Genomic DNA, 19,030 nt, shown 5'->3' with positions numbered 1-19,030 from the left:
TACAAGTCTATGAATGTACCCCAAGAGAGTGCCCGTTATGCTCTTTGAGCTGGGGAACTGAGGCTGAGCCTACAGTAGCAAATTTATAATGTCCCTTCTGGAAGAAATAGTGCCCTTGTATCCGAGGCACAAATTTGATTTAAATATTTATCATCTGCTAGCAGCAGATGGATTTTTAAAATAAATAAATAATTTTTTTAAAGAACAGAAATCAAACATATACTGCCTATAAATATTTACATAGTTTTCATGGATAATGTTGGCTTCTGTGTGACTCTCTTAAAAAGTCTTTTGCTAAATGCCATGACTTTATGCTGTGTATGCATAAATTTTCCTGGCAGACGCAGTGAGAAAAAACCTAATTGAAGATAGCACCAAAAAGAATTAAAAAAAATTTGAAAAATACACAACTTTATTTTCTTGATTCCTTATTCTGTGTGTGTCTTTGCTAAGCAATATTATTTTTTAAAATCTATGTTCCTGCTATTGAGTGCTCAGTATCACTGCCATACCTTGGACAAAAAAAAAAATAGGTTGATGACATTATAAAGTTTACAATGATTGCTCAAATCTTCAGGGAACTGGATCTCTCCCTGTGACATTAAACAATTTACAAAACAACAGGAACAACTACACCAATATCAAGAAGCTATTTATTCTCATAATTTTAATAATTTCACAGATGTCATATCTTAATCTTAATGCTGCATAGTTCCTTGGTGACTTTCCACAGGTCAGTTATCACAGATCATAGCACTGTTTGGGTTGGAAGGGACCTTGAAGATCATCTAGTTCCAACCTCCCTGCCATGGGCAGGGACACTTTCCACTAGACCAGGTTGCTCAAAGCCCCATCCAACCTGGCCTTGAACACTTCCATGGATGGGGCATCCACAGCTGCTCTGGGCAACCTGTGCCAGTGCCTCACTACCCTTACAGTAAAGAATTTCTTCCTAATATCTAATCTAAACCTAACCTCATTCCATTTAAAGCCTTTTTCCCTTGTGCTACCACTACATGCCCCTGTGAAAAGTCTCTCTCCATCTCTCTTGCAGGTCCTTTCTAAGCAGAGAAAGGCCACAATCAGGTCTACTCAGAGCCTTCTCTTCTCCAGGCTGAACAATCCCAACTCTCTCGCCCTGTCTTCATAGGAGAGGTGGCCCCTGATCATCTTTGTGGTCCTCCTCTGGACTCACAGGTCAATGTCCTTCCTGTGCTGGAGATCCCAGAGAGCTGGATGTAGTGTTCCAGGTAGGGTCTCATGAGCACAGGGTAGAGGGGCACAATCCATTTCTGTCCGGCCTGTATTCATGCTTGGGATTGCCCCAACCCAGCTGTAGGACCTTGCACTTGGCTTTGTTGAACTTCATGAGATTCACACAGATCCATCTCTCAAGCCTGTCCAGGTCTCTCTGATGGCACACCTTCCCTCCAGTGTGTTTCCCAAACCACACAGCTTTTTATTGTTGGCAAACTTGCTGAGGGTGCACTCAATCCCACTGTCCACATCACCTGCAAAGGTGTTAAACAGCACCAGTCCCAGTAGCAACCACTGAGGAATGTCACTTGTCATTCTTCCATTTGGACACTGGGCAATGACCGCAACTCTTTTGAATGTGACTATCCAGCCAATTCCTTATCTGCCGAGTGGTCCATCCATCAAATCCATGTCTCTCTAGTTTGCAAACAAGGATGGTATGCAGGACAGTGTCAAATGCTTTGCACAAGTCCAGGTAGATAATGTCAGTTGCTTTTTCCTTATCCATCAACACTGTAACCCCATTGTAGAAGGTCAATAAATTTGTCAGGCATGATGTGCCCTTAGTGAAGGCATGCTGGCTGTCACCAATCACTTCCTTATTTTCAGGTGTCATAGCATGGTTTCCAGGAGGATCTGCTTCATTATCCTACCAGATACAAAGGTGAGACTGACTGGCCTGTAGTTCTCCATGTCTTCCTTTTTCCCCTTCTTAAAAATGGGGATTACATTTCTCCTTTTTCAGTCAGAGGAAATTTCACCAAAGTGCCATGACTTCTCAAATACAGTGGATAGTGTCCACTTTCTCTGGTCCCGCAGGGCCTGTGGATGTATTTAATCAGGTCCCATGAACCTGTGCACATTCAGATTCTCAGAACCTGCTCTTCTCCTACAGTGGGTGGTTCTTCACTCTCCCAGTCCCTTCTACAGCTTGGGAGCTGTGGCTGGAGCACTTGCCAGTGAAGATAGTGGCAAGAAACCCGTTGAGTACCTCAGCCTTCTCCATATCCTGAGTAACCAGGTCCCTCATTTCCTTCCAGAGAGGGCCCACATTTTCCCTAGTCTTTTCTAATTATTATCAGTGGCTCACTACATTCTAATAAAACTTCTCTCTCATCTGCCTGTCAAATGGAAATGAAATACCACAGAGAAGTTGCCAGAATGACCACTTGAGATCCTTTAAGAAATAAAAAAAAGGAGAAAGATGTTCTAGTACCCTCTACCCCAGAGGTCATTCTGAACACTGCCTCTTGAACAATGTTTTTGTTTTGCTTCTTCATTTTACCTTGTTCTTACTAATAATCACTAGCCTTTTTACAAACATCAACTTGAATGTTCAAATTATTTTTGAAAGAATGCTATGCTTACAAATATATTAATCAGTTATTTAAAAAGACAGCAATTCTGCAGTGCTTTGGGGATATACTTGCCATCCAGTTACACAGACACAGAATTTATTTTGTAGTCATGATCATGTCTCTAACATGAAACATTGCTTTGTCTCACTGAAAGGAGAAGGCAGGTGTCCTGATAAATGTACTGGAGGAGAATGTGCTTTTCTCTTTGCCATACTTCTGTCTGCCTCCATGACCTTGCAGCAGATTCACAATTTCTATAAAGTTATGGTTACTGAAAAAATTACCATCCCCTTCTTTCCTGCTCCTCTCAGTACTTACAGTCTTAATTAAGAAGTAAAACAGAACAGTTTTAAGAAGCAGCTATGTTGGATGCCTATCACTGTATCACAGCAACAACTCAGAGCCTGAAATACACAACTAAAAGAGTATCTTTGGTTTTAACAGAAAGGGAGGTAATCCCTGGCACAAAGCCACATCTGACACCTGTATGTGGCAATACATCTGTTACTGCAGCTAAAGCCTACAGGGGTAATGAACAAGAGGCCACGGGCACATGATTTCTCTCTGGATGTGCACATATGGCTTGATGCAGCAGTATGTGCAGAATCCTCCAGCCAGGTCTGAGCCGGAGTCACGGGCACTGTGTATTTGCATGACCACAGTGTTGTATCTAACCTAATTAGCACCATGTCCAACCTAATTAGCACCACCTACCACAGGGTTAAGTACTTTGGGTGCAACAGCACTAATATGCAAGTCTACAGCTGCTGCCTCCTATTCCACAAGTAATTCAATGAATGTGGTATGTTAAGTCCTGTGCTCTGTTGCACGGGTAGAGGTGCCCTCTGTCATGTTTGTGTTGGGTTTTTTTTAAATAGCAAACACAGATGATTTTATTTTATTGCTTTCAAGGCAACATGTAGCTTCACTTACTGCTGTTTCTCTACAGTTTCTATTTAACTGAATAGGGAAAAAAAGTTTAGCATACCAAGATATTAAGATAAAATATGTTTAGGATATGCTTCCACATGTGTCTAAAAAGAACCCAAACAGTGAAAACAGCTAGGTGAAAAGAAATCCCTAAGTCTCTACGCTCAGCTGCTCATGTAAGTGCTGACTCTCTTCTCTCATGTCTCTGGGGCACTAATCTACAATTCTGTAAGATATTCCTGTAAACTGCTTTGTAGCAATGCTATGTCCATTTGCACAAGCATGAATGAGGATCCAAGGTGTGAAGCATAAGAAAATAAGCCTCTTGTATTTATATATGAGCTTAGGGAAGTACATCTCCTTCAGGGCATAGCTTTGGGAATTTTTTATGGTTTTTTTTTTAAAAAAATATATATTCTGTGACAGTTTAATCCATTTTAACTTCTTAAATAAACTGACAGAGTATGCCTGTTTCAAGCTAACACATGGACACATTAACTGTAGTAATGAAATCCAAAATTCCTATAAGCAACTAAACTGGGCATTATGAGCTGGCAGTTTACCATATGTGTCATGGTAGAGGAAACCTTGAGAGATTTGAAGGATGAAGCAATTGCTCCAGGAAGGGTATTCCATATGTTGAGGGTGACCAAAAGGACCTCATTAACACATCTACGAGAAAAGCAGATGGAGTAGATATGAAGGCTGAGAGAGAAGAGGACAGGGAATGACAGGAAAAGGCAAAGTTGTGAAGTGCTGTGGTGCAACTAAGGACACAGCTAAGCTGACAGAGCACCCAGCTGCTGCTGAGTGGGTGGGTTCCAGGGGCTCTCAACAGAACAGAACAGCCAGGTGAGCCCTCAGGACAAGAAATGAATGCTTCTGTACTGGGTTAGCTCCCACAGCTGACTCCCTTGGGTGAGATAAGCACCTGTGTTGGCACAAGGGAAGGGCCAGAAACCAACCCATGATGAAGGGTGAGGAAGGAGGCATAGCACTACTCTTTCAGCAGCAGCTGCCTGTTAGCTTGGCTTAGCTCTATCATCAAAATCATGTCGCAGCTTAATACCTACCAATGGTGCTACATAAACCGGCGTCAACCGTCGCTGCTCTGCAACCCCGTGTCTCTAACCACTTGTCTCTACCCCACACCCAACTGCCTGACAGACTCCATCGGAGAAATAAACTGGTTGAAAATGGCTCCTCTCCTCCCTCTCCCATGCTATTTTTCAGCCAAATCAGGTTCCTAATCTGGTTTACCACACAGCTGAGCAAAACAACTGTGCCAGCAAAACAGCAGGCATATCAAAGAGACAGGCGCGGATGGCTGGGAGCAAAACCTGTCTTAGGCCAGCACAGCTGCCAAAAAAATTGTCAGACTGCACTCTCAGAGGGCTACAGGGCTTGCAGAGACAGGGAAATCTATGGAGATACACTAAAGAGGTAAGTACAAAAAGGAACCACAGAAATAGGCCAGGGAGATAAGTGCAAGAACAGTGCTTCAAGGGACCTTTTTGACATGTCAGGTCAGGCATAGGGAAAAAAAGCTGTCATAAGCAGGATGAGAGATAACAAAAGTCTAAAAAAGCGTATCTGTGATGTGGACAGGGATAAGAAGAGGCTTTAGAGAAGAAAAGGAAATAAAATTCATATACATCAAGATAAACAGGCCAAAAAAAGAGTGGAGTCAAAGATGACTCCCATGACTCCTGATTGACAGAGAGTAATTGTGTGTCTTCTAGGCAGGATTGCAAAGTCCCTACCTGGGAAAAAACAGGGGTCCTTGTGTAGAGACTGCAGATGGAGTTTCAAGTCAGGAGGTTCTCTGAAACACTATACCACATTTCCTCTACAGGTGGAAGCTTTTAATCCTGAATGCCTTCCTATGTAGTTTTTTCAAATGAGCTTAAAAGCTAACGCACTTGCACTTGCTCATAATGGTAGAAGTGGCCAGGATCAACATCATTGCCACGCAGGACAGGGGTCAAAAATTTTTCAGATGCTTCATAAACCATCATGTAAGAATCCAGAATGGGCCAAAGCCACTTCTCTTAGCCTTTATCTTTGTGGGGGGAAAAGGGATATTCAGATTCAGAAGCCTTGACTCTACCTCCACTGTAATTTTGCTACTGTCAAAACCTAGAACTACAGCTGCGAGTGTTTAAGAGCTGATTTTGATGACAAATTGTTACATCAGGATGGAAAATGAGTCCACATTTGTCTTTTTCAGTAATGGAATGAAAAAGTAAGCCACTCTCGACTTTCGGAGTTATACTCAACTTCAGAAGATATTTCCATGCAATCTTGTCTCCTTCAGTGCCACCCAGTGGAATTAATGTGAAATATCACTCTTTTGCACAGGGAGTTTATACAAAAATACAACAGCACACAAAACAGCTTTATGTTTTCAGGAGGTGCTGTTCATACCAGGTAAATTGCAGGTTGTCAGGGATATTGGTATAACAGTAATGAAAAACAGAACCATGATTTCCAGTAGCTATAATTCAAATTAGATCTGACATTGTTGCTTGTAGTTTCAGGAAAGCTACTTATATAATTTCTAAAATAGTTATTTGTGTCTGCAAAATATGTAGGACATACAAAATTCATACTGGTACAGCACAGTATAAAGATTTAACAGCATCCATTTATGTAATGCACCTATCCACAACTCAAGCCAATAAAATATTAGTTGTAATTCTGCTTCTCCTCTGAGGCACAAATAGCTTGAGCAGGGATATCTAGATTTATAGGTGCTTACATGATCAATAATACAAGTATTTTTAAAACATATTCACACACATCTATATGGCATTACATATGTGTGTATGCACACATGCATAAGTGCTGTATACAAATAAAATGTAGATATGTTATAGCCTCACAATAGATTCTTTTTTCACATAAAACCTGCTTTCTCTTTTAGTACTTTCCTGAATCCTCTCAAATTACTATGAACTCATGCCAATATTTGCATTAACATTCCTAAGGCCGTTTTCTTGCTTTTTCTAACTCCAAGATAGAGCTGTCTGCTAAAGGCCTAAGGCTTCCTACCTAAAAACTCTTTACAGGTAGCATGCAAGATGGATTTCTGCAAACAAATGGATTTCTACCTCTTTTGTTCCTTTATAGCATACAGAAAAGACAAGAAAATACCTTTTACTATATTAAAAAGTCAGAATATTTTCTTGGTCTTACTTACCCTAGCAGATGTCTACTGCAATGGAAAAAAACCAAACCTATTGAAATGCTAATGTCTCTGTGCTTCTGAGTTTTAACTTTCCTTTCTCTAAGTCTGTTCAAATCCCAGTGGTTTCTCTGTCAATGCTCCACTTCCCATCACAGCTTGTCCCTTTTCTCAGAGTCAAGACTTGATTCTGTTTGATTTTATCTGCTCTACCAACGTGCTCTCATTCTTCTGGTTTCCTCACTGGCTATCCTCTCTCATGTCTCTTAGTCCTAGGCTCCTGGCATACAGTCCCCTACCGATTCCTCATCTATATTAACTTGTTCCCTTGCCTTGAACTCATTCTCCTTCATTTCTCCTTGAGAATTTAATTTTCTTCCTCACCTAATCCCAGTATCCTATTGCTCTATTGCTATCCCTATTGCTCTAATGTTAAGGTTTTCCACGCCCAGTAGTTTCAGTCTTGCCATATCCCCTGCCTCCACACTTAATGTTTCTTTCCCTTCAGTCTGGTCCTTGTTCCCTCTCCATTCCAAAAAGACACACTCAAGCACCCATGAAGAAGAGAAGACAGCAACTTAGTGAGAGCACAGGGTATGGTTACCATAGCCTCACTCTCAGTCCACAGACCCATCCCAGTCCATAGTGGCAAACAGTGGCCTCTTTTGGGCTCACAACTAGGGGACACTTGACTGCAATACTTGCAAGGATGGTAGGGACACATGCTAATTCAGGAATGGGGAAAATTAATTTCTTCAAGGCTCATAAATTATGATATGTGTAATCAGAAGACAATACATCGCCCTCCTGGTTCAGTTTTTCCTGACAAATTCCAAGTTTGCTCTGAAGCATAAAGGCATTTAAGAACCTCAAATATAAGACTTCCACAATAATTTACTCTAGACAAAGCCCTTTTTTCTTAGATCATGCTTGGTAGCAGTAAAGTACATTTCCATCCTCAGTATGGAAAATTTCATGCCAAGCCATGGACGTTTAGCAAGCGGTATGTTACCTAAACCATAATTTAGCAAGCAAAATCTACAAGTGATATGCTACCTTTAGCTGTAGTTAAAGTTTAACAAACTCATTTAAAGGACAACAACTCTATTCTAGGCATTGTTATATATATTTAAAGTATAACATATACATAACATATTACTAAATGCAAAATAGTATTTAAACTAGTAATAAGAACATGTATGTGTAAAGGAAAATTATTAGAAATTTACCTCTTCATTTTTATGTTTTGTTTTATACTCTGTAATTACTCAATGTATTTTCCTCAGCTGAGCAATCTCAGAAGAGTGGATGATTTTGTAATCTAGATCTGCTTATGGTAGCATAACAACAGTTGTGTAACTGTGGTGAAATGAAAACACAGATTTACTCTAACCTCACTTCCACTGACAAGCCTATATAGTAATTAATGCTCTTCTCGCAAGTTCTCTCTTTTATTCCGAGGGTTAGTTTGCTGAACAGTAATAACTGGCTACCTTGGCATGTGCAGACATGTCTCCCTGGCAGTGTTGTCCCTTACCTGGCTAGGAGACCTTCAGTGATCTGCTCCAGCAGAACGCATAACATTATCTTGGGTAACAGCAAAATGTCTCTTCCCCATCCTTCTTCCAGACGCATTTCTAAAGAACACAAGCCAGAGCTCTCCAGTGTTTACTTATAACTTATAGCAGGACCAACCTACAGATGGTGCTCAGGGGATTATTGTGCCAGGCCAGTAAGATCCCACTGTTATTGGCTTTCTGTGGCAATAACTTGCAACAGCTCTCTTTGCATTGTCCTGATGTTAAGGGCACACTTCTCATACAAAGCTGAATAAAGAATGTCACTATATATTAACCTTAACTGCACAGAATATAATTGAACTCAATGGCAGCTGCTGCCCTCTGTGTTTCAGTGGGACTTAACTTTGAAGAAATAATAATTCATTGGTTTATAAAGGCAGAAATAAACTTATTATACAGAAAGTGCAGGTGCAATACTGTGATTGTAGACACTGGTATGATTCACCTTGAGATTTTAGTTATATCTTGCCAAAAGCAGGTATTATCAAGATCCAGATGACTCTAACAACACTACTATTGGTGTAACATTTAGAAGTTCCTTCCCTTTTGTTTCCCTAGTGGGAACAAAACCATCTCTTTTCTTCCAGTGTTGAAAATTAAATGCACAGCAATAGCACGATCAGCAAGATTTTTAACTTCAAAATTGCCTTTCCTGGTGAGAATGAAAACACTACTTGTTTCATTTTTTTTAAATTAACAGCAGTGTTTTTCTCTCTTTTTTAATACACACACTTGTATAATAAACCTAAGACATACTATGTCTCTAGTGCTCAGAGAGCACTGCAGGTATACACCTATGTTTGATTGTGCATGACATCCCATACTCCAGGGCTAGGATTTATCCCATTTCCAGTATGATTCAAGCACACAACATTAAAGTAGAAAGACTATGACTGGAAAAAGAGGTAGAGGGGAAGACAAAAGGTTCTTTTTTTGTTTTAGTCATCTTTGTACCAACAACACCAATACATTAATGCAGTAGGAGCATCAGAGAAAATTTAAGAAGAGAAAATTAAAACATAAGGTACCAGACCATAGAAGTTGTTCACTACAACAAAAACTGTTGTGAGCTGTTCCAGGTGTGTTCAGGACCGTCCTCTGACTTTTCTCTAGCTGTCACCTATGTTTGTGTTCACACATATGGTCAGTGGGCAAAGAGGTGGAACAGCTCTCAGTTCATTTGTCCTCTAAAACTGGGCAAGAAAAAGTTGGTTTTATCAGTCCTTGAGCCACTCTAGGACCAGATAATGTACTAAGCTCTGTAGCTGTGCTGAGTCTCCAACATTCTCTAGAACAATGCTTTTGTAGGAGCCTGGGACTCATAGGTGAGACCATACAATCTGATGCACATGGGGTGACCAGGAGCAGCCACAAAGCTCTGAGGTGTGGAGTCTTACCTCTGATGTTTGGCTGTCATTAACCCAGCAACACTAGAATATGACTTCTGGGGATCCCTCTGAGTGTACGAATGCCCCTATCACCCTCCTGACCCTCCCCAGCTCCCACTCTTGACTGGTACATGAGCAGCTCAACGTGGACTGGTCCTTAGTCACTTCACTTGGTAACTCAGATGCTTGTGGAGGAGGACAGGGCATTTTCACCTGTGCTATTTGCTCTGCTACTTCTGCAAGAGTACAGACAATCCTGCTGCAGCTGAATTGTCTGTTGAATTCCTGCTCTGGTACTAAGAGCATATAACATCGAGCAGGCCTTGTTGAAATCCTGCTGTCTCTGAGGGTCAGATCTCAAGCCTGGACCAAGTCCCAATCAGCTTCATTAAAAATAAACTGGTTCATTGAAGAGTGTGAACAAACAGGCTGGCAGCACAGACAATCTTGTCTGAAGTGCAAATTCAAACCTATGTTTGCAGGGATTCCATTCACCCTTCCATTCTAGGGCCTGTATGGACCATGAAGTCAAGAACTGTGGTATCACAGACTCAGGAGTCTAGGAGACAGGCCTACCTCACCCAATGAAAACCCTAATGTGACAAATCATGTCCTTCATATATTTGAGCCTATATTACCAGATAACCACACTGATACAACTAATGCCTGGAAACAAATATGGGAACCACAGTGCTGTTTCTAAACCTTCTGAAATTGTTTCTTAACAAACCCATTGCTCCAAGACACCCACACTAGAGAGGGTACAAACTTTCTGCCCTTTTCTTCCTCTACATGCACATATAAAACAATAGAGAGCCTGTCAGCTCCATCCCACTCATTACTGTTTGCTTGCTCTCTGTCACTGAATTATTCTTGCCAATGTACAACATAACACTGTGTGGGCTAATCAGGAAAGTAAAGGAAAAGTACTTCCACTCTAACAATGGATAAAGAGCGAAAGTGGATTGGACTATATTTTTCTGACTTAGTTTCCTTAATCACTTAGTTTTTGCTCCACAGAGGTGTTCTAATTTAAGCCACTACACAACAATTTCCACAAAATAAGGCATTTAAGTCCCTTAAGGAGAAACACTCCTTCCTTAAATGCAATCTGTCTTGTAGTTCACTTCATGATGACACGTAGGTATTAAAAACTGAAAACTTAAGCAAACCCAGACTTTTAATTCAGAGAGAAAAATCAATACAGCTCTCCAGGGACAGCCCTTTAGAAATCAAAATTCATTCCTCTGTTGCACTGATTCAGCACGCACCATCTTGGCAGACCAAAGCTTGTGATATTTTCACAGTGTGCCTATTACTTTTTTACATAGAGTTCTCCAAACGGTTTTGAATTAAATTCTGGGGTAATCTTTTGCAAATTAAATGCAGCCTATAGAGCTGCAAGAGCAAATAGAAGAACCTTTTGTAGACAGCAGTCCTCACTTAATGCTTCCTCCAAAAGGCTACAACAACCCATGTCCTTGGCACCACTTTCCTGTCACACACCGACGCTGCAAAATGTGGAATATGTCAAGATTATTTTAAGTCAGGATGGTCTTTGATGCAAGCCTTATCAGCAAGTAAGGAGACCTAATCAGTGGAAGAGGCAGCAGCTAGCGTCCCTTCGTCAAGGACAACCGGGAACTAACAAGCTTAAAGGATATAGTAAATCAAGATGTCAATGTATATCTATGTATATACATTGTTAACTTGGCAAAATACTCAAGGTTCATATATCCTGCAGGTGAACTATTGCAGAATCACAGAATATGCTGAGTTAGAAAGGACCCACAAGGATTATCGAGTCCAACTCTTAGCCCTGCACAGGACCATCCCCAAGAGTCACACCATGAGCCTGAGAGTATCATCCAAACGCTTCTTGAGCTCTGTCAGGCTTGGTGCTGTGGCCACTTCCCTGGGAAGCCTGTTCCAGTGACCAACCACCCTCTGGGTAAAGAACCTTTTTCTAATACTCAACCTTAACTAAACCTCCACTATCACAACTTCAGGCCATTCCTCAGGTCCTGTCACTGGTCACCACAGAGCAGAGATCAATGCCTGCCCCTCCTCTTCTCCTCACAAGGAAGTTGTAGACTGCAATGAGGCCTCCCCTCAGTCTTCTCTTCTCCAAGCTGAACAGACCAAGTGACCTCAGCCACACCTCATACAGTTTCCTCTCAAGGCCCTTCACCATCTTTGTTGCCCTCCTTTGGATGCTTTCTAAGAGCTTAATATCTTTCTTATATTGTGGTGCCCAAAACTGCACACAATATTCAAGGTGAGGCCGCCCCAGTGCAGAGCAGAGCAGGACAATCCCCTCCCCTGACCAGCTGGCGATGTTTTGCCTGATGCCCCCCAGGACATGGTTGGCCCCCCTGGCTGCCAGGGCACTGCTGACTCATATTCAACTTGCCAGTGACCAGGACCCCCAGGCCTCTTTCCATTGCACTGCTTTCTAGCATCTCATGCCCCAGTCTGTATGTACATCCAGGGTTGCCCAACCCCAGGTGCAGAATCCACCATTTTCCCGTGTTGAACTTCATATGGTTGATGATTGCCCAGTCCTCTAATTTGTCAAGGTCTCTCTGCAGGGCCTCCCTGCCTTTGAGGGAGTCCCAGTTTTGTGTCATCTGCAAACTTGCTTAGTATCCCTTCCAGTTACGCATCCAAGTCATTTATGAAGATGTGGAAGAACACAGAACCTAAGATGAACTCCTGCAGAACCCCACCATATTATAATACTAAAAATCATGCCTACAGGTCAAAAAGATTCCTGCCCAGGTAAAGACCCTTCCCCTGAGCATGCGTAGAAGCTAACTGAAGAAGCTAATTTCCATAGCTTGTATGGAAATTACTAATTAATCATAATAGAGGGGCAGTGCTTGGAAAGTTACTAACTCTGAACTTCTGTGTATAAATAATGGCACAAAAAGTATGGAGAGGTGTGCTTGATTTGTGGAATACCACCAAGCACCCAGGCTTGTGCAACTCTGAAATAAATATCAACTCTCTGTCTCTCGAGTGTACAGTTTTTGGCTTATTGCACATCAGGTAATAAATCCAATTTTGTGGACAACACCAAGGAGGAAAGGAGAAAAGGACCTTAGGATTCCTTTTCCTTTCACCAGCAGAAAAGGACCTGGGGATGCTGGTCAACAGCTGGTCAAGCATGAGCCAGCAGTGTGCCCAGGGGGACAAGAAGGCCAATGGCATCCAACGGCATGTATTAGAAATAGTGTGGCCAGCAGGACTGCAGCAATAATCAGCCCTCTGTACTCGGCGCTGGTGAGGCCACACCTCGAGTATTGTGTCCAGTTTTGGGCCCCTCAATTCAGGAAGGACACTGAGGTGTTGGAGCATCTCCAGAGAAGGGCAATGAAGTTTGTGATGGGTCTAGAGAGTAAGTCTTATGAGAAGGACTCCCTCTAGCTGAGGGAGCTGGGGTTGTTCAGCCTGGAGGCTCTCTACAACTACCGGAAAGGAGGTTGTAGCCAGGTGGGAATGGGCCTCTTCTCCCAGGCAACCAACGACAGGATGAGAGAGGAAATAGCCTCAAGCTGCACCAGCGGAAGGTCAGGCTGGACATTGGGAGGAGTTTCTTCAAAAAAAGTGCGATAAGACATTGGAATGGGCTGCCCGCGGTGGTGGAGTCACTGTCCCTGAAGGTGCTTAAAAACTGGACGAGGCACTTAAAGCCATGGTCCAGGTGACAAGGCGCTGTTCGGTCACAGGTTAGACTCGATGATCTCAGACGTCTTTTCTAACCTAATTGACTGTTATTCTGAGGTAAAAACACCAGTTGATCTTCACGAACTCCGACCTCAGCAAGCCCAGAAAAATCAAGGCGTAAAGCAGAAATTTTATTCACGCTTTCCCCAGGCACAATGCAGTGCACATAACAGTGCCCAAACGCCTCCTTTCCCCCGGCACCCGCGGAGAGAGCAGGACTCACCCGGCTCTGCCCCGCCCCAAAGGCTGAGGCCTCAGCCCGCGGTGCCCGCCCCGCCGGCTCCGGCGGATATGAGCTCAGGCCGCGCCCTCCGGAAAGAGCGGGGGCGGGTGTTTCCGCGGCGGCGGCGATGGCGGGAAGGCGGTAGCGGCCGAGCCCCTGGGGCGGACCGGCGGAGGAGGCGGCCTGGGCGAGGACGCTGCGGCGGGGCCTGCGAGCCCGAGCACCACTGGCGGTACCGCCGGGAGTTTCTGCTGCGCAACGTGGGCGAGCCGCCGGCGGCGGGCAGCGCTCAGCTGCAGCGCCTGGTGTCCCTCTCCATGGTGTGGGCCAACCACGTCTTCCTGGGATGCCGGTGAGTTCTGCGGGACCCGCCGGGGCGGCGGGGGCGGCGCGGCGCGGCCGCCTGACGACGCCCCTTCCCTCTTTTCCCCTTATCGCCCCTCCAGGTACCCTCCGCAGGTCATGGAGAAGGCGCTGGAAATGGCTGAAGGCATCCAAGTGACCGGCGCGCCTGTCCGCACCACGAGAGACGAACTGGTTGCCAAGGTGAAGAAAAGAGGCATATCAAGTAGCAATGGTTAGCAGATCATAGCTGTGACAATACATAGGAGTCTAGAAAATGCTTGTTTCTAAATGTTCTCGGCTTGCCTCGGGCTTAGAAAGTAATCAAAATAATTTACCTTAAACACTCCTGGGTTTTGTTTTCTCTCTCTGTGCTATTTTTTTCCCAATATAGTATCTCTAAAATGGATGTAGTGCACACGTACTCCTTTGGTAATGTAGAGCTGTCGTTTTGCACTTCTACAACTGGTTCACTTTTAAGCTGATTACTTGTGCGTTGCAATGGACTGCTGTACTCCAGCTTAAATGCGTTCTTGTTGCTTTGCCTTTGCTGCTAGTCAGACACCGCTGCTGTGTAAGAAACTGAGTTTCTTAAAGAAACTTTTATGATATTAGTAGACAAATACACATTTTTTTTTTTTTAGGTCAGATAGTCCATTTAATGTATGTTAGTTACTTTCGGTTTGGACTTCAAGAATAGAAATATGTCGCTGCCTATGGGTCCCAAACCAACATCTGAAATCTTACACCTGAGTATTTTCAGGTTTTTGTCAAGAAAGTACTAAAATGTTCTGAAATAGTATGTTAATACTTGAAATTACAGTTCAAGGTGTATTCCTAATATATACCTTTTAAATTCACAGAAATTATTGCTAGAATGTTTTAGATGATTTCTCTCTACATGGATATTTCATAGTTCAGAAATCAAAGAAGATAACATATTTTACTTGTTTTGCAGAAGGGCTAGAGCAGCCCTCCAAGAGACAAGCTGTTGAGAAAAGCAAAGACTCTAAGGATGCTGGAAAAGATGTGAAAACAATCAAGGCAGAAGCCCTGAAGGAAACAGAGAGCACATTGCCAAAAAAGCAGGAAAAAGGTACTAGCAAAGATCCAGAAAGTTCCCAGTCAACTTGCAGCTCAGATCAAGAAATGGTCGTAGCATCAGACATAGAAGCAGAAGGAAAACTTGCTAATGCTGAAAATACTGCTGAGCAAAAGTCATCCTCATCTGAAAAAGAACCAGGAAAGAAGCCTTGCTCAAGCCCATCTGAAGAAAGCAAGTGTGAAAACGTGCCATCACCTGAAAAGAAAACTACAGTAAGTGTAGCGCCGCTGGCTGCCAAAAGCGCCCTGCAGCCAGAGGCAGTGGTGGCAGCAGTGCCACCAGCTGCCAAGAGCACCCCGCAGGCAGCAGTGGTGGCAGTGGCAGTGCCATCAACCTCCAAGAGCACCCCACAGGCAGCAGCAGTACCACTGATTGCCAAGGGCACCCCACAGGCTGCAGCGGTGGCAGCAGCAGTGCCACCAACCACCAAGAACACCCCACAGGTAGCAGTGGTGGCAGCAGCAGTGCCACCAGCTTCTAAGAGTACCCCACAGGCAGCAGTGGTGGCAGCAACAGTGCCACCAGCTTCCAAAAGCACCCCACAGGCAGCAGTGGTGGCAGCAGCCATGCCACTGACCACCAAGAGCACCCCACAGGTGGCAGCAGTGCCACCAACCACCAAAAGCACCCCCTCCACAAATGCTGCACTGCTGTCTTCCAAAAACCAAGCGAGTACCCCAGCAGCAGTGTCCAAGAGTGCTGCTCAAGTGGGCAGTTCACTGCTTCTGGCCCCCAAGAGCGGCACTCAGGTGGGCACCTCGCTGCTGCTGTCCCCCAAGGGCCCTGCTAAGGTGGGCTCCTCGCTTCTGGCCTCCAAGAGCAGTGCCGAGGTGGCCGCCTCGTTGCTGGCCGCTCGGAGTGGCACGCAGCCGGGATCCTCACTGCTCGCTTCCAAGAGCAGTGCTCAGGTGGCTGCCTCGCTGCTGGCTGCCCGGAGTGGAGCTCAGCAAGGTCCCTCCTCCCGGGGTGGAGCTCAGGCAGGTGCTTCCCTGCTGGCTTCCAAGAGTGGCTCACAGGCAGGTGAAAGCCCTGCTAAGGCTTTGTGCAAACCATTAACCAGTGAAGATGCAAAGGAAAGACAGCCTTTTTTTAACAGACTCTACAAAGCTGTAGCCTGGAAACTGGTTGCTGTTGGAGGCTTCAGTCCTAATGTAAATCATGCAGAACTTCTAAACTCATCTATTCAGTCCGTAAAAGCTACATTAGATGTTGCTTTTGTTCCCCTGAAGGAACTTGCAGACCTGCCTCAAAATAAAAGCTCTCTAGAAAATATAGTTTGTGAACTGAGGTGCAAGTCTGTCTACTTGGGTACTGGCTGTGGTAAAAGTATGGAAAATGCCAAAGCAGTGGCTTCGAGAGAAGCTTTGAAATTATTCCTCAAGAAAAAAGTTATTGTGAAGATATGTAAAAGAAAATACAAAGGTAGTGAAATTGAAGATTTGGTGCTTCTGGATGAAGAGTCAAAGCCTTCAAATTTGCCTCCAGCTTTAAGAAATCCTCGTGAGATCTTGTAGGGGAGAATCACTGTTTCTACTGTGTATAGTATTTCAATACAAGGACTGAAGGTTAATTTTGTACTTTAAAAAAGTAGGCTTCCAGATATTTTGTATTTCTTTCTCAGTTTTGCAAGACAATGATAGTTCTTTCACTCAGTAGCAATTGTATAAAACTTGTTAGAGATGACAAGTGTGCATTTAAAGGTATTGCCTTAATATACAGCACACTAGTGTGCTGTTGTATTTGCAAAATAGTCTACCTAACTCTTCTATTTTTAATTAAAGTATTAAGGTACAATTTGCTGTAAAACCTGACATTTTTGTAATTCTTACAATTTGATGGCAGTGTGCTCAATTGTCTACCATGTCTTTTCTAGCCACATAGAAGTGTGTACGTAGGGACCATAATACTTGAATGATTGAAGGTTATTTAAAAATTTCAATCAAAAAGTTGGATTGTCTGTTTCAGGCTTGTTCCTCATAATGTTCACTGTTGATCATACTAGGAGAGAAAGTAGTTGGTTGACTATTTTTATGGGATGTTTTCATAACACTTGCAATATAAGTGACACCCTGATCCCATTTAACATTATACTAGCAGGTTAGAGCCATAGCATCACACTGGTGACTTAGCAATTAGTCAAGTCACAGCTATTTCAGCCACCAAAACTAAGCAGATATAATTTATATTGTGAAGTATCATTTACAGTTCTGGGTTTTTTTTTTCAAATAAACATGGATTTCTACACTAAGTATATTTTGACTGGTACTCAAAACAATAAAACCTCTGGGATAAACTTTTATAGTGCTTTGGTTTTGGCTACTAAATATTCCAGCCATTTCAATAACTTTGCAACACCTTCAGAAAAGCTTTACTTCTGCTTCAAGGTGTAATCCCACAAGGATGTTGGTTTCTTTAGATGTGAAATACTGTAAAACTGATAGAGTGGACCTATAGAATATCAATTTCTACTTTTGTAACACCAAGATAATCAAAATGAAGATGCTGCTGTCTGCTGGAGACAGTGAGTGTATTGTAAAGCGTTCATGCTAATTGAGCCCTTCCTTTGCTACATTTTTATACCCTGTACAGAATGATTTGAAGCAAGGAAAGTAGATTACCTTTTGTTTTCAATGTTACTGAAATACCTGCACAAACTGCATGTTTTGGTATATTGGATAATGACATGTAATTGTAAAAACATAATGTCCTCAGTGCTATTTTGAATTAATCTTGTCTGATTACAGTAGTTAGCATCATTTAGTGGCGACCTTATGCTTCACTGACAGATCCATTGATCAAGTACTACAGGAGTGAATAGGAAGTTCTGGGATCCCAGCAGTACATACGTCCACTTCAAGTTCTTTTGTGATTTTTTGGGACTAAACCACAGTTGTGTTGTTGCGCTCTACCCTACATGATTTTAAACAGCAGTGGCTGTCCATGGCACCAGAAGCCTGCAAGGGACTCATGCTTCCCAATGGCTGGTTGAGAACTTCCTCCACCTGACCCCTGTGCTTCTGTGTCCTCGGTCACCCTTTGCCCTGGTTAGGTTTCTCAGGAGTTCCCCCTCGGTATTCCTGGAGCACAACCTGATGTTCAGAATGGAATGCTCTAAATTGCATCTTAGCACAACAGCTGGTACATGCTTAAAGCTCAGGGCAAGCTTCGTGCTTTGCTTAGGAGCTGTGGTATTCATGATGGGAAGTGTGAGATCTATTTTCAAGTCCCCACCCTGTTCAGGTAGAGATACAGAATGACGGGGTTTGCAGGGCAGGAGTTGCATCCTGTGCCCTCTGGAGTACAGCTTTTGCTGCTGTTGGTTTGGGCATCTCCAGATCTCTGGTTCAGAATTGCAGCGTGTTGCAGTGTGAAAACCCGTGTTTCTCGTCTGGAAAGCAAAGCTCACAGTATTGACTGACCTCAAGGGGCTGATAGGGCAACTGTGTTAAAAGGCTGAGGTGCTAGATGCCATTTTTTTAAAGACCTGACTTAGGCTTACTTTTTAAAAAATTTTGAATGTTATTCCTCTTTGATGTTTGGTTGTGAATCATTAAAGAATGAGTCTGTAGCTACTCTTAATAGAAACTGAAAGTTGAAGTGTGTTACTTTTATTTCACATTTTGCATGGAAAGCAACTCAAAATGCACATTCTAACATACAACTGAATAAGCATTATTCGAGTATTTGAATGAGAATTTATTAACATTTCATTAAGCCCAAAGGAAGAAAGAAAGAATTTCAAAGAACTGGCTGTGGCAAGCAGTGTTTGTGCAGTCCTGTCAGTTCTAAAACCTTTCGGTTTCCCCTCCAGGTACTGTCCTGGTCTCTAGGAATGGGGATGCTGGTCTTTAACTGTCAGACCCTGCTGACAAGGACCGGCGAAAACAATTGCACTAACACTGTAGGTGTGCAGAGTTGCCTCAGGAGGACA

General features: G+C 43.2%; 1 protein-coding gene across 1 annotated transcript; it reads left to right on the top strand.

The window, feature by feature from the left end:
• The first annotated feature begins 13,779 nt into the window (after window positions 1-13,779).
• CDKN2AIP (CDKN2A interacting protein) lies at window positions 13,780-18,690 on the top strand. Its single transcript, XM_018070507.2, is given in 4 exon segments — window positions 13,780-13,854; window positions 13,856-14,004; window positions 14,099-14,229; window positions 14,953-18,690. Coding segments are annotated over 4 exon segments (2,016 nt in total). The 3' UTR covers window positions 16,614-18,690.
• Window positions 18,691-19,030: the final 340 nt, after the last annotated feature.

Source organism: Manacus vitellinus, unplaced genomic scaffold, assembly GCF_001715985.3.
Source record: "Manacus vitellinus isolate BGI_N305 unplaced genomic scaffold, ASM171598v3 scaffold_0_pilon, whole genome shotgun sequence".
NCBI classification, from domain to species: Eukaryota; Metazoa; Chordata; class Aves; order Passeriformes; family Pipridae; genus Manacus; species Manacus vitellinus.
This window is presented reverse-complemented; position numbering and strand designations above follow the sequence as displayed.